At 32.3% G+C, this 16,191-nt stretch overlaps 1 protein-coding gene across 1 annotated transcript in view; it reads left to right on the top strand.

Annotated features, from left to right (window-relative positions):
• The window catches only part of LOC129218466 (multidrug resistance-associated protein 1-like), an 80,807-nt gene that overhangs the window by 62,954 nt on the left and 1,662 nt on the right, over window positions 1-16,191 (top strand). The window contains exons 15-17 of the mRNA XM_054852745.1: window positions 493-636; window positions 4,222-4,380; window positions 8,298-8,464. Of these exons, the coding sequence (XP_054708720.1) occupies window positions 493-636; window positions 4,222-4,380; window positions 8,298-8,464 (470 nt within the window). The remainder of the gene's footprint in view (window positions 1-492; window positions 637-4,221; window positions 4,381-8,297; window positions 8,465-16,191) is intronic.

The following is a 16,191-nucleotide window of genomic DNA, read 5'->3' as shown; positions in this document are numbered from 1 at the left end:
TAATACAAATCGTATCTTTGGGGAGTACTAGTTTTTGAACAATTTGTTTTTATTTATTTTTGAAGTAATGTATTTGTGTAGTGAAAATGATTATCTCCTGTGAAGCTGAACATGATTCTGCTGTCTGCTATAAATATCAACTTTAAAGAACAATAAATATATTATTTACTTGATTTTTGTAATAGTCCAGAGAAGACCTTGATTTTTTTTTTTAAAGTTAATTTGTTTGTTTATTTTGAAATTTCAGCCTAATTTGTTGTTTTTAAAATGCTTATTCTGTAGTAGGAAGAAAAATAACTCTAGATATGCTTAGCAAGTTTATTTTTTTTAAAAGAACTTTTTCATGCATAATACAAAAGGAGAATGTAAATTGTACTTTTAAATAAAAGTAATGCATTTTAAATAGCAACATGCCATGATTTTTTGTTTTAATTTCATACATGATTTTTTGTTTTAATTTCATACATGATTGTAAGTTTTGTACTGTTGCAGGCTCCTTGGGAGAAAGTACTGAAACCTCCAGAAACATGGCCAGAAGCAGGCTGCATAAAATTTCAAAATTACAGTACTTGCTACAGAAAGGGTTTGCCATTAGTTTTGAAAAACCTGAATTTTGATATCCCTTCTGGTAAAAAGGTAAATGAATAGAGAACAAAATCTCTTTAATGTAATTTGAAAACTTAGTAGAAGCTTTTGTGAACCTTTGAAATAATATCTCTATAGTTTATGTTGCATTTACTAAATAAACTATTGAAGGATTTAGTACTTACTTTCTTTTTGCTGAATAAAAGTTAAAATAAATGTAGGAATGTTTTAAACGACCTCTTATGCTTGTTCTTTTATTGTCAGATTCAATTCACACCCTAAAAGACAAGTAAGGGCACCACTTTTTTTTCCTTTACGAATGTCTCACTTCTCTAGTTTATTTATTGTTATTGTTGTCAAATTCAGAATAAATCCTTAAAAAAGTAAATTAGCAAATTATAATTAATAGTGTTTTATCATTTTAACTCCATGTTGATGAAATCATCTTTATGGGCTTTCTTCCATTAATTCATTGAAAGCTGATATAAAGGTCATCAGGCTGATCATGGTCAAGCACTTGGTTGTCCCCCCAAAAAAATGAAAGTTTTTTTTTAAAGTTGCACCCCCTCTTATATTTTTCCTTTTACGTCAAAACAATTGTGAAAAATTTTCATATGATTTGAACAAGGGCAACCTGTGCCAACTTGCAACTGAAAGTGTTAACCAGCACTGTGTCACCAAATCAAAAAAAAAATTTTTTGGAAGTTAGAAATTTCATGTTAATAAAATGTTGTCCTTTGTTAACATGAGTCCACATGTGTTGTTTGTCCACATGTACCTCAAAAATATTTATCCAAATTAAAAAAATATTTAAATGTTCCGCTGGAAACGTAAAATGTATAATAATTTTCTTCAAAAAATTTATTATTTTATGTATATATATCAGTTCAGAAGAAGGCCAGGGAAATGTCTGCAACCAGACTGTCTGCAGCCTTAGACACACTGGACCTACACTTAGAGGCATGGTCTGGGGAGCAATTTTCTTTAACAGCAGGAGCACTCTCCTGGTTATCCCAAACATACTGACTGCAATTGTGCACGTCAGTCTGGTGATTCAGCTTCTAGTACTGCCATTTATGAGTAGCATTCATGGGGGAGTTTTCCAACAGGATAATGCTGGCCTTCATACTGCTGTTGTAATGTAACGTGCTCTACAGAGTGTTGACATGTTACCTTGGCTTGCGAGATTGCCAGATCTGTCTTCAATTGAGCACATACAAGATATTATTGGACAACTGCAGAATCATCCCCATCCAGCACTGGCCATCCCAGTAATTCACATAACAAGTACAACAGGCATGGAACTCTATACCACAAAGTTATATTTGGCTCTTGTATGACACAATGCATGAACATTTGCAGACTTGCATTCAAAATTCCGAAGGCTGCATCACCAATTAATGTAACAACATTTTACATTTGAAATGCATTTTCTTCTACTAAAACTAGCCTGTGATCTTGAAAATTTAATCAACTGAACATGTTAACTACATATTTGTATTGTCCCAATTTCATTACTCTACTGTTTTCTTGGTATTAGGATTTTTTTTCCCCCATCAGTGTATGTAAGTTAATTTACACAGCAATGCATCAAGACATTGAATAAATAAAATAAAAATGACTTGTTTTGCCAAGAAATGAAAAGCAAAGTAAAGCATAGGAGTTGTTACTATACAGTAAAATAATTATGTAAACATTTTATAAATTGAGTTTTTTCCAATATGCCTCTTTACAATAGTGCTTCTTCTGTTCAAAAGAAAAATGAGATATTTTATTTTATAATGCACTGAACTTTGATGGATAGTGGAGAGCAAAGCTCAGGTATTTATTAGAGGACAGAAAAGTACTTTCTCCACTAAGTACACCTAGTCCCACTAAGTACTATTAACAATCAGCCAGACAAATACAATATTACATTAATTTCTAGTAGAAATGCTGTGATGAAAAACAATGATTAGTTCTCTCAAGTATATCATGGTTAACAAATACACAAAAAAAAAGAGCCTATTAAAAAGAAATATTAGAACAAACTTGTGTATATACTCACATACTCCTAGATCCCTCATTTTGCAAAGTAAAAAAATAATGGGGGAGAAAAACTGAAACAAAAGAATATACATCGATACTTGATTTTTAGAGGAAATTTGGGAATCTTTTGCCGCATTTTTTGTTAACCAATTCTTTGCAAAGAAACTAAAATTTGTAAAACTTATTAATGATCTAGAATGTACGCTGCTTGCATATGTGGGGAAAAGATTTGTTTTTCCAATCACGATTTTTGTAAAGGTATCGTTTTTGGGAATACAATTTCTATTGACTTTTTACTTTTATTCTGAGTTATCACTAACATACAGATTTTTAAATTTTTGCTCTTCCTTATTATATTCTCTTATTAAAAAAACTTTCCAGTTTACACTCCATAAACTACACACAAAAAGGGAATTTCCCTCATTTCTCGAACAGTCCTGTTTTTACTGAAATTTAAAGCTTTTAATTAATAATTAGAGTCTATAATTGTATCCAAAGGAAAGGTGTCAGTTTCAATTTCTTTATTATGGAATTGGGAATAGTTAAAGGAATTGGGCTGAAATGGGGTAGTAAAAAAAAAGTCAATCATAAGCGCTGCATGGGGCAGAAAAGCTGTGCACTTCCAAAAATTTAACTTTTAAACTCCTAAACAAAGTATCATTTCTTCTGAAAATTAGTGTACTTATATGAAAACAAAACTAGCTTTCCTAAGCTATAGAAACTAGTATTGCTTGCAGTGGGGTTGGAGGGGGGGTCAGTTCGCCTCGGGTTTCACCCGTCTGAAATAAAACATCCAAAGTGGAAATTTTTGTAAAGATATGATGCTAAAATGCATTTTTAAGACTACAAATTTGAAATTTTTCCGGGGGGGGGGGGACTTCGGATCCCCCCTACCACCCCACATCATGGAGTGAATATTGTACTTAGGATTAGGTTCATATTGTCAATACTTGGACCAAGTAGGACTTTCTCTTATACCAAAATACTGAGCCCTATTATCTTCCCTTGTGTATGAGATATGTTTGAAATAACTAAGGGGCCATCAATTTCATACACCCCGTACTTTTTTGACCACTCGACAGTCTGCACATATGCGTCTAGGCAAGTTATATAAGAAAAGGTTCATAGTTTTTATTTGTCTTTTGTACATTAGTCCACTTAAAATTTAGTTATCACACAAATGTAGTTTCTGAAAAATGTATGAATATTATGTTTTCTTGTTTACATAGAATATTAAAACTTTTTTTTTGTTTATGTTTGTATACAGGGGGGGGGGGGGTGAAACCTCAAATTACTGCCCTGGATGTCACCCATGCTAGATTAGCCACTGATGGCTTAAAGCATAGCAACAAGTATACCATCTAGTGGGACTGTAAGCCTTCACTTAAAATCAGTTTCCAAAATATTGTTGTTATCCTTATATGACCCCTTCTCTTGTATTTTCATAAATAGCGTAAATATGTGTAATCGGATAGTTTAATGTTCTTTCTAGAAAAGTCAAAACATTTTAAACAAAAACTCAAAACCTGACAAGTTATAATGATTTTCTAATACTGATGATGTCATCCAGCTTTGATTATCCCTCTTAAAGCATTACCATTTTTCTAGGTTGGAATAGTTGGAAGAACAGGAGCTGGAAAATCATCATTAACTCTTGCTTTGTTTCGAATTCTTGAGCCATATGAAGGCTCAATTATAATAGACAACATTGACATATCAAACATCGGCTTACATGATTTGCGCTCGAAATTAACTATCATACCACAAGTAAGTTGTTTTAAGTGAGTTTTTGATTGTACAGTAGAGTCTCAAAAATCCAAGGTAGTTGGGATAGAGTCTCAAAAATCCAAGGTAGTTGGGGCTTATGCTGCTTTGGATTACTTAAAATTCCAATTATCCGGAAAATTCTTCCAGATTAAAATTTAAGTTTTGGGATTGCATATGGAAGAGCATCTTTTTCATCCTTGCACAAAGAAAAAGAGGTAATGTAAAAATTTATCAGTGAAATTTAAACATAAACTTAGTTTTTTAGTTACCTCTAAACAAATGTCGACTTTTTTTTTTGTTTTGACTGGTACCTGTTTATGTGTGCAAATTTGTAGGCAACCAAACATGCATTTTGACAGTGCCTGAATCCATTTCGATGAGTTGTCATTACGTCTGTATCTATGTGCTTGAGAGTGTATGTCTGGAACTCGCATAGCACAAAAACATTTAGTATTAGAAGGTGTACATGACTTGTGCAGTGTCAAGTTGTGAACGTTCTTTTTCAACTCCAATCAGTTATTTCGAAAGGCATGTTTACACGTTTTTTTGTCGCACATTAGTGTAAGTTTTATCTATCAAGTTATTATCTTCACAGCATCTCCCAATCCGTAGTTTGTAGTAGATGAATATGACGTGTCACTTGGAAAGTGTTGTTGACACCAACTTCTCAATGCATTTTTTATTGTTTGCTGTAATAAGTTTGACAGTTGCAAAATATTTCTATTTTTAGATTTTAATGAAATCATTTTTTTGGAATGGAAAAATGTAACTGAACACATTAAGTAATCACCTCGAATTAGGCAGAACCTCTAACTTTTGAGGCTTGGATTTTCAAGATTTTACTGTATTACGTTATGAAGTTTTGCATAAAAGGTTGTTATTTTAGATCTTTAAATTTTTAGCTATTTTAGAGCTATTTGAAGATTTTTTTTTCTATTGTTCATATTCACTACATCATTATTTTATGATAATCCATAAATAGACTACACAGGTACTAATTTAAAAAAAAGACTGACTATATATATACAATGGAAATACATTGATTATTAACACATAGTTTTAAGTATTGAACCATTTCAAACTCATACAATGCCATGTGTTTAGCATTTGGGTATTTGAAGTATTTAGTACTGTTTGCCGCCTGCCTTGTCTAGTGGTCAGAGAAGTCTGACTATGACAGGAAGGTCTGGGTTCGAGTTCCGGCTCGGGCATGGACGTACTTTCTCTCTCCTGTCCTTGTCCTTTCTTTGTGTGAATGTGTTGTTATGATGTGAATGGTTGCCTACCCTATAAACGGGTCTTTATGGCATGTGTGTACTGTACAAGTCGGACTTCGCACCAAATTACGGTACAGTTGGAAAAATGAAGCAGCGCACCCCAAATTGCCAGCCTAGCTGGCACACGACAACAACAGCAACAGTACTCTGTTTGTATGCATTTCTACTATTATTCAGAATGCGTATTAAAATCTTGCACTGGTAAAGAAAATTTATTTGAAGAGAACTGTTTCTGAATTATGTATAGTATTTTCTACTTTTTATTTTGATTGTTACCTCAATATGTCTTTACCACAGCATTAATACACTTTTACAAAAGCACTTTTTGTATTTTCTAGAAGATTTAGGCAATATTCAACTTTTTGCCAGGCATTAGTGCAACTAAACTTTACTTCGAGGAGGGGGCTTGGTCACAACAGCCTTAAATGGCTATAAACTGCCACTTTAGGAGTTTCAATATCTGATAAAGTATTGGGATCTGGGGAGTTGACCACATACCCCCCCCCCTTCCGTATTGGGGCCAAATATTTAGTAAAGCGACCATTTTGAAACAAAGGCCACTATTTTAACTAAAATACAGACAAACTATTTTGCAGTTAACTTGTGAAGAAATGGTGACCATTTCATTGAAAAAGCAGCTAAATTGAATAAAACATTGAATTGTTTTCCTTTTTCCCTTGGGTGAAAAAAATTGTAAAAATTGGAAGTTCGCTAACAAGTCAATCCCTACTTCTGGAAAAAATTGGGACAGTTTTGGCGCATTTTTTAAACTAAGCCTTTTAAAAGGTAGAAAAATTAAATGGAATAAACATGCATATGAGTGGAAATGTGAAATTTTCATAATTTTGTATGAGAAGTTAAGTTTATGCAATTGGATTTTTTTTTTGTAAAGGGTTCATTTTTGCTATTGCGATTTTTGTTAAGAGTTCCTTTTGGCAGCCACATTTATTGTTAAAGTATTGTTTTTACTCTGAATGAATGTCAATAATGTTTTGCTTTATAATTTTTTGTAGCCTTACTACATTTGTTTTTCGTTAAACAATTACTAATATCCAAACGATTGACACTATATTTCTAGGGCTTTTTTTTTGCAGTCTTTTACTGCTTTGTTTAATTAATGGTCAAACAATGTAAAACTATGTCAATATGTGTTGTAAAGTTACTAAAGTGTTTACTTAAAGGGGTTTGGCTAAATTTGGAAAACATGTTTTTGAATTCCTTTAAATACTTAGAAATTTTGCCCCACATATAAGTTTAACCCCTGCTTTGAATCTGATCTGCAGTAAATTTTTTACTTATGTACTAGTATATGCAGTATAGTTATTTTGAATAATGCTTTTTGATGATTTTACATAATGAAGAGAGAAAGTATTGCAGCGACTGTCTGGGGTTATCTTGGGGCTGTGGCTGCTTCCTCCACTTCTCTTTCCAGAAAATACATAGAGATGATATGCAAAATCATGTTTTTTTTTTCTTTGCAGGGTTTGAAAGAATCTACTGGCTGCTTAAAATTCTAAATTAAGGGCTTTGTTAGAATAATTATTAGTTAGAATGATAAGAAGTTGTGGCCTCTATATATTTGTAATTTCATGTGAAACGGGTTGCTACAAATTGAAATAAAAAAAGAACAAAATCAAAAACTAGAAATAGAACTAGAGGGAGAGATAGAGGGGGTACATATAGGTGCTTAAGTCAATCCTTCTAATTAGCTTTCTGTCGAATCTTAAAAAGTTAGTGGAGCAGTCGTAGATCTACACAAAATACATTAAGATGCTGTTTCTTTTTTACTTGTCAAGAATATTTCATGGAATTAAAATTCTAATTATATAATAATGAAACAGGCATAAGTATTTCAATATGTTGTACGGATATACCTTAAAATAGTAGATGTAGGAAAGATAGAAATATCTGATGCATTTAATCTGAAAACATTTTTTATTTTATCAACTTTTTTGTTTTGACACATTAAAAAAAAAATAGCCTTTTTCTTTTAAAGAAGCATTATCTCTAATATACGCTTTCCTTTTACATTTTTGTTATTGAAATAAGTTTGATACAAAACCACGTTTGATAATTTATATTGCAACCACCATGACACAGGTTGCGCACATCAAACAAGAGCTTCATTTAACATAGTAGCCCTGCTTGCATACAAGGTTGCCAAGATATGTTTATTTATCAAAGTATCATGCATTTTACAATGGCATAAAGATTATTTTTCGAAATTTTGGGAAACTATTTTAGAAACAAGTTTCTATATCTGACAATTATTTTTAAGAATATTTTTCCTATAACAGCAACTATTTTTAGTTAGGAAACTTAGTAATAGCCCTGTACCCATTATTATTTTCTTTGATGTGTGTCAACATTGGGGATCAATGTGCAAATACACAGTTCCTTGCAAATCAGATAATGCACTGATATTTTGTTTTAAAGATGTCTTAAGAGAGAAAAAAAATAAAATAAATTTTCTTGATCAGTGTAACACTTTATAACACTCTGTATATCGGTTAGCAGGCATAGGTTTGCCCTAGTCTTTCTACAAAGCAAACTTTATCAATGTTGTCATAGTCTCTGCATGAACTGTCATTCTTCTCTTTTTACTTTTTTTAATCTTTATCGAGCTTTGACCTCTTACAGGACCCTGTATTGTTTATTGGAACTCTACGCTTAAATTTAGATCCAAATGGAAAGCATAGTGATGATGTTATATGGTCAACCCTTGAAAAAACACATCTTAAAGAATATTTTATGTCTTCTTCAAAAGGTTTAGATTTTGAAGTCTCAGAAAATGGAGAAAATTTAAGGTAATATAATATTACTTTCTTAGTGAAATTTATTACTTAGAAAATCCATTTTTCATGTGTGACATGGCTAGGGATACTTACGGAAAATGGATCGAACTTTTAACTGTTGCTCTCTCAGTAGATTGTGATCAATGCATGACTATATTGGTACTCATCACAGAATTAGGGCAAGAATCCTTTTTCACTAGTATTAAAGAAAAGTCAGGAACAAATAAGGGATACCCTGCTTCTAAGAAAAATTAACAGATTTATTTATTTATGTTTTTTTTTTTAAGTGGTGTACTCTGCTTGGTAGCTAGTTCTGTTAAATATTTCAGTGGTTAAGAGACTAGTGATGTCATATGCCTTCGATCCACTTATTTGTTTATCAACTGCAGTTCATTTCAAAGACTTATAAATAAAACTTTGGCTGAAATATTGCTCCAATTTTACGTAGGACTACTTTTAACAGTATTCCATATATGTAATAAAAATATGTAACAAAACAGAAGTAACTTAGAAATTTCAAAGTACAAAAATCATTAGCCGAGCTTAGCCATAATGAAAGTTGTATAAATTACATGGATTGATACACATCTGTAATTAATTACAATAACCTTTGAGTGATTTATCAAGAAAGAGATTTTTATTACAAATCTATTCTTCATGCAATTTAATTCTAAAGAAAGAAAAAGTAATTAAATTAGTAAACTACGAAAGTTTTAAAAAAATCTGAATTTTAGTTAAAATTTCTAATAAGAAATTTTTTAAATTCTGGCATTCTGGCAAAAGTTATGAAGTCTACAAGAAAATTTTGATGAATCACTGCAATGAATTATATTTTGTAGTTAGCATTTGTATTAGTTAAATTACTGAGATTATATTCCTTTTAAGAGAAAGGTTTTAATACTAAAATTTGGCCCATGTGGTTCTCCAGAGTGATTAGAGTTGCTGTAAATTATAAACAAGCTACTTTTTTCTTTGACTTAAAGAAATGGTCAGTGTACAGATAGGTTCTAGTATTGTAAAGCAATGCATAATTTTAAGTATTTGTTAAATATCCAAAAAATAGATTTGCACCAATGTCTAACAGAGAACATTGACAGGAATCCTAAGAGATTTTTTGCTTATGCTTATTCTAGAAAAGTTTGAAATCATTCAATTGAGCTACTAGTCCATAAGAATGGAAAATTTAATTTAAAACGATAGGGATATTGCCCAACCTTCTAAATGATTTTTCTTCCAATGTTTTTAACAAACACTCTCTTAGCAGTTGACACCAACAAGACACAAGCTATTACACAGTTTGAATATTTTCTGTGTTTTAAAGGAAGGGTGTTTTATTTCATATGGAAAACGAGCTGATGTGTGCATCACATGACTTAATTTTACTCCAATTTAATGTCATTTTCTCATTATTGGCAGTTTTAATGTGATTCAATAGTTTGCTCTCTAAATATCACCAACAGTGGCCAAATTGAAACCAGATTTTAAAAAAGTAAATTTAAAAAAAATCGCCAAATTTGTCGCCAAGTTGGTGATAAAACTTGGCGACCTAAAGACTGGCGATATATCGCCGTCATCCAAATTATAACACCACTTGAGCTTATATCGAAATTAACAATGATTTCCCACCGAAAAGGGGCGAAAGACCTCCTTTGGAGCATCCGAATGCAACCGAAAAAATAGGTGCACAACTAGACCCCACTAGGAGTCTGAGTACCAAATTTCAACTTTCTAGGACATTCTGTCCTTGAGTTATGCGACATACACACACATGCACATACATATGTACATACAGACGTCACGAGAAAACTCGTTGTAATTAACTCGGGGATCGTCAAAATGGATATTTTGGGTGTCTGTACGTTCCTAGGCATATATACACGTGTGGTCGGGTTGAAAAATACACTCAACATTCATTCGGGGGTGAGCAAATAGGAAATTAAGGCCGATTTTTGAGTGAAAATTTGTTCGCGAATACAATACTTCCTTTTTTGTAAAAGGAAGTAAAAAATCAAAGTAAGTAAAGCTCTGAGACCTGTTATTATTTATCCATACCTGCCAATTCTTCCGGTTTTTAACGGAAGACTTTTATTCTAATCTTCCAATTTTCTGGCCCGAAAACAAAACTTACTTTTTTCGCATTTTCCAGCTAATTTGTTTTTTCTATGATTTTTAATCCATTCCACAAAGAATTTGCTTCTCTAAATTGTAATAATGGTTCAAACAACAAGTTGATATTCGCTAACTGCGCTCAGTGGCGCCGACTCCATGGGGCTTGAGGGGGCTCGAGCCCCCTCAAAAAATGTTTTGAGGGGCAGAGCCCCCCCCCCCAACAATTTAAGAAAATTTTTAGCTATTTTATGCTTTCTAAACTCAAATTTGTCTTAGTATTTTTTATTTTCCTTGTTTGAAGATAGTTACCTTGTAAAATACATTCCGTAATGAGTTAAAACAAATAATTATTACGTTAAAAAGCAGGTTAACTGAAAACGAGTGGTGTGGATAATGATAGTGTTATGGTGCTGCGAGCACTTAGAATTTGTCCCAGTTTGTGAACCTGCGGATTAAGTCTGTCCAATCAACAACGGGGCAGAAGCGATTGAACAACTTGGCTGTTCTTCATAACCACTGAGATATTTTGGATGAATTGAACATTCGATCAGTCATAGACTTCAAATTCAGTAATCTAGTCAGGCGGTCAACATTAGCACCTTTCTAAAGACAGCCCTTATATTGGTGTTTAGATTAATTTTAAAAATCTCTATAAAATAGAGAATTAACTACATTTAGAATGTTAGATTTAAAATTTCAAAATATTAGTACTATTTTATTACTGTATTACTATAGTATTGCATTAGTTATTTTCAAATACTTAAATATTTTTAGGGTATAAGACCCTATAAAAACCGGCTATTTACATACTATATTAATTTTATTAACTAATATTAAACAAATTAACTTTGAGATATTATCTTTATTTAATGAACTCTGCGCCTTATTCAAAGCAAGTTTAAATTAGCTATTTCGCTTATTAATCAAAGTACAACATCAATATTTTATGATTTATTTTTTAATGATAGTTTAAGATTTATTTAAATATAATTTCAATCTTTTCATAGATATATATTCCCTGTTCTGTAATAGTCTAAAAACAAAATTATTATACTATAAATTACATTAACTTTTTACGAAAATACCGTACAAGTGTTTTTTTTCCCATTTTTCAAAGCCAAAACATGTGTCGAGTTAGCGAGAGTAGAGTTTTCGGGATTCTAATGTTGATAATTGGGGAGTTTTTTAGCATTTAAAATTTTTATACCTGTATTCAATAACCGTGTACCCATTACACTGTACATTAAAAAATACCCCTTCAAAATGCTTCTAACACCATTTTTGATGATTCTCATGTAAAATGAGCCCTTGTATCAAAATATGACCATTGTTTTCAACCATCCCCCCCCCCTTTGATATTGCGCCCCCTAATTTTATTCTGTTTTCGGCAGTTACATAGCAATTATTTATATTTGATAGGAAAATCAGAATTGTATTAACTATTATTATTCTTCTGAAGGGTTAGAGAAGTGTATAGTTCACAAGCATGAACATTTGTAGCAAGTTGGGACACTCAAGCGAGCACTCCCCGCCCCCCAAAAAAAATTCTAAAAAATCCTCACAAACTATTTTTTTTTTTTTTTTTGATAAAGGTTCATTTTTAAATTTTTTCACTTATTTTCTTGGTGTTAAACCAAAGTATTGGACTCACTTCCCATGCCCAAAATTTTTTTCCTGCAGTAAAAAAAAAAATTAATAAACACTTGAAAACATTGCACATTACATACTAGTCACACTGCAGATTGTAGACGCAAAGAAACTTTCTGTATTATTGACGTTTATTCCAATTACATTTACAGATATAATTAAGATTTAAAATGCAATAAAGTATACTCATAATATGGATTAATATATTTTTATATTTCAGAGGGTATTACACTCATTGTTTATCACCATTGGATTAAATGCTTCGAAATAATCAAAACATTTGATCAATCGTATCAACGTCAGATTTTGTTTTGTATAAAACATTATTTGTGACTTTTGGTTGCTCCAGAGTTGCTTTTGTTATTATGTGAAGTGGAAAACAATATTACGGCTTTTTTTCTTTTTGTTGATGTACAAACATATTGTTACATCTTGAGTGATACCGAATTAGGAACTTCGTATCTCTCAATATGTTGACAATAATATTTCAGTTGGAATATATGATCTGTCTTTTTGTTTTTGATACACCTTCGAATATCAGACAGCATGACAGCAAAGATTGAGCAGGATGGAGCAAAGATTGACAGTGAGGATAAAAATTACATATAATATTTTTCGATGCAACGGGCCACATGTATGAGCCCCGTGGATCAGAGTGAGGGAAAATTTTGGTCATTGACGCTAGAGTTAAAAGAATCTTTAAAACTTTTATTAATCTAAAATAATCTACCAACTAGATTATGCAAATCCATAAACATCACAAAAACTTCTATTAATTTGTCTTTGTGCACAATTTCAAACAATTGCCAAATGTTACTACTTATTTTGGAAACATTTCGGATTAGAATGTTTTGCATCATTTTATGGTCACTAAAAGTATCTTAGTATTTGGCAACAATACCTTTGACAAAAATTAGTAACAGACAATTTTGCAAAGTAGGGGGACTATTATCCAAGGTATCCCAAAATGATTATCTCAAATTTGGTAATATTTTCAATTGCAGCATGAACCCACAATGATTGAAATTTCCCAAAATAACTAAGATAAGTATAGGGGAGTTATGGGCGGCTACATTTTTTAAAAACAGTTTGTACTTCAATAGCCTTATAAAGAAGGTTTTAAACTCTATGTTCAAAAAAAAAAAAACTTGATAAATCTTTTTAAACAAGGGAAGTTTTAATTTCATATTTTGTAAATTCTTCAAATTTGTATATGCTTAAATGTCATGCTTTCGTTTCGAAATGAAAACGATTTTGTTCTTTATCCTTATTGCTATTTTACTTTTATGCGTAAGGACGAAGCTCGATTTTTAATCACACTTTGAGTTCTTTCAGTTGAAACAGAAAACAAATGAAAGTAGCAATTGTTTCTCATAATTATTACTGACCCAGGCAATGCCGGGTATTTTTACTAGTCTGATATATTTATGTGTAAGAGATTTTTTTTTTTAAATAGTTTTGGCTTATGAATTAGAAATTCTCTTTTTTTTGCATAGACTTTTAATAAGATTATATTCCCTTAAAATGTAAGTAATTTATTTTTGGATAACAAGTAATTGCTCATAAATACATAAACAAAAATTTTTTTAGAGCTTTTGGTAAACTTAATTCTGTTGATAGTTTGAAATGTACCTTTAATGCCAAAATTTTTTCAATGATTACTTTGAGCTTTGAACTTCTTGTCTATCAGTTTTGAAATGAGCAGGTATGAAAATTGTTTTGTTTCATTTGTAATTAATCTATTTTTAATTTTTATGAATATTTACAGTGGTTCAAAATTATATCTTTGGTTTTTAAACTTAAATCTTCTTTTTTTCACTTGAAGAAGTTGGCTGGTATGTTTATTCAAAAATATTAGTTGAATGTGCATTGAAATTAGTGGGTGTGATTTTCAATACTTTCAATGCTTCTCATAACTCAGGGACAGTGCCAGAACTCTCTACCTGGCTAACATAAGGTTGCTCTCAAGAAAGGGTCTAAAGTTATTACAGGATATAGTAGATCTGTGAATCTGACCAGTGATTTGTAAAATTTTTGAAACTTAGATAAAATCTAGATTCTGAATTTTTCAGAGACTTATAGTCTGTTGTATGTTTTCAGGAGAGATAAATAATGTGCTGCATTAGTCGGTTATTGCATTTCTATGACAAGGTTACCATAACTTTAAACAACTAAAAGTGTGTAAATGTTGTTTATATTGATTTTCAAAAAGCTTTTGCTATGGTACTGCATGTTGTTCTGCTCAGCAAACTTGCTGACATGGGAATAGGAGGATAAATTTTAATTTGAGTTAGAAAGTAGCTGACTGGAAGAAAACAAAAGTTGTGAGGGGAAATCATTCTAAATGGGGTGATGTTTTAAGTGGAGTTCCTCAAGGATAGGTTTAGTCCCTCTATTGCTTATTAAGTTTATGAATGATATTGGTGAAAATATTTCTGGAAACATGAGTTGTTTTGTTGATGAGATCAAAGTTATGGGGATTTTAGAAAATAAAGAACAAGTAAAACAGCTGCAAGAGAATCTAGATCATGTTACTAAGTTGGCAGATAAGTAGGGCAGGGGTTCCCAAACTTTTTTGATTCAAAGACCTTTTAAAGAATTTGAATTTTCTCACACCACCCTAGCCCATTGCTCATAAATTAACAGATTGAAACTGTTTATACTTAGCGGCACCTCTTGCTTCTTCCTTTCTGCACCCACTTTGAGATATCCTGAAGTAAGGAATGGCAGTTAATGTTGGGAAATGTCAAGTGCTGCATTTAAGCCATGGAAATAAGTGTGCAAGTTGTTATTTGCAGGGTTCAGTTATTAAGTCAGGCAGAAAATGTTATTGATCTAGGTGTTTTAATAGATAAGGGTTTCCAGATTAGTTAACAATGTGGCATTGCAAGTAACCGAGCAATAGAATGCTTGAGTTTATCAATAGATCTATTTCAAAAATAAAAAAGTTCTTCTGCTTTTATATAGAAGTTTGGTAAGACTTCATTTATAGTATGCTGTTAAATTTTGATCTCCTTATCTCGAGAAAGATTTTTTTTTTTTTTTTGGAAAGGGTTCAAAGAAGGACTACTAAATGAGTAAGGGGACTTTTAGATTTAGATTATGATACCAAATTTAAAAGACTTAATATATATATCCTGGAGCAAAGGAGGGGACATGATTCAGTTGTTTAAATTTATGAGAATGAAAGATGTTGATGAGTTAAATTTTTGCCCGGAGTAGTCGAAGTCCAGAGCAGAATAGTCCCAACATAGTCCATGTGTGTTATAAAAGGCAACTAAAATTGATACCCAATCTAAGGTGTGAGGCACCATGCTGATGAATGGATGGCATCTGAAACGGTCTACTCAAGGAACCGGGCAAAACCTCATTGTAATTTGCCTTGCACTCTTACACGGTGGTTGTGCAGGTGTTGACCTTTTACCACCGTCCAGTTCCCAGCTCCTGTGGAGCTGGATACTGGCTTGAAGGAGAGAACCAGCAACCTTGCTGCTGGAGGAGGTAAAGGGTGCAGGTCTGCAACCCACCAACTGGTGAGGGGGCATATCTACAACCCACCAACACTGCAGTAGGGAGGCTGGGCGTACTTGTTTATGCACAAAAATGCAACAGGCTCAGGCAGGTTAGGAGAGGCTGTTACAGAAGGCGAAAGCCACTGGGCTAGCCATTCCTGAGAAGGTAGGAGAAACCAAACGTAATCGATTGGAGGTTTCAACTCCTTCTCCTGCACAAACTGCTGCATCTTAAATACTAAGAACTGGTCAACCACAGTCCTATGCTCAAGCAGTGCATATGTTTAAGATGGCTGCTGTGAGAGAAACCTTCCCGTCAGTGAGGTTATCTGGCGATTAAGTTGAACATATTCAGCTTGTCTTTCTAAGGAGGACATACTTGATTCTCTCTGAGGATCACATGCCAGAAATGCAATAAGTAACAAAAATAGTATTAGGAAGGCTTTTGGTCTTCTTACTGGTTTTTACATT

Source organism: Uloborus diversus, chromosome 3 (assembly GCF_026930045.1).
Source record: "Uloborus diversus isolate 005 chromosome 3, Udiv.v.3.1, whole genome shotgun sequence".
NCBI lineage: Eukaryota > Metazoa > Arthropoda > Arachnida > Araneae > Uloboridae > Uloborus > Uloborus diversus.
Note: the sequence above shows the minus strand (reverse complement) of the source record. Positions and strands in the feature narration are given on the sequence as shown.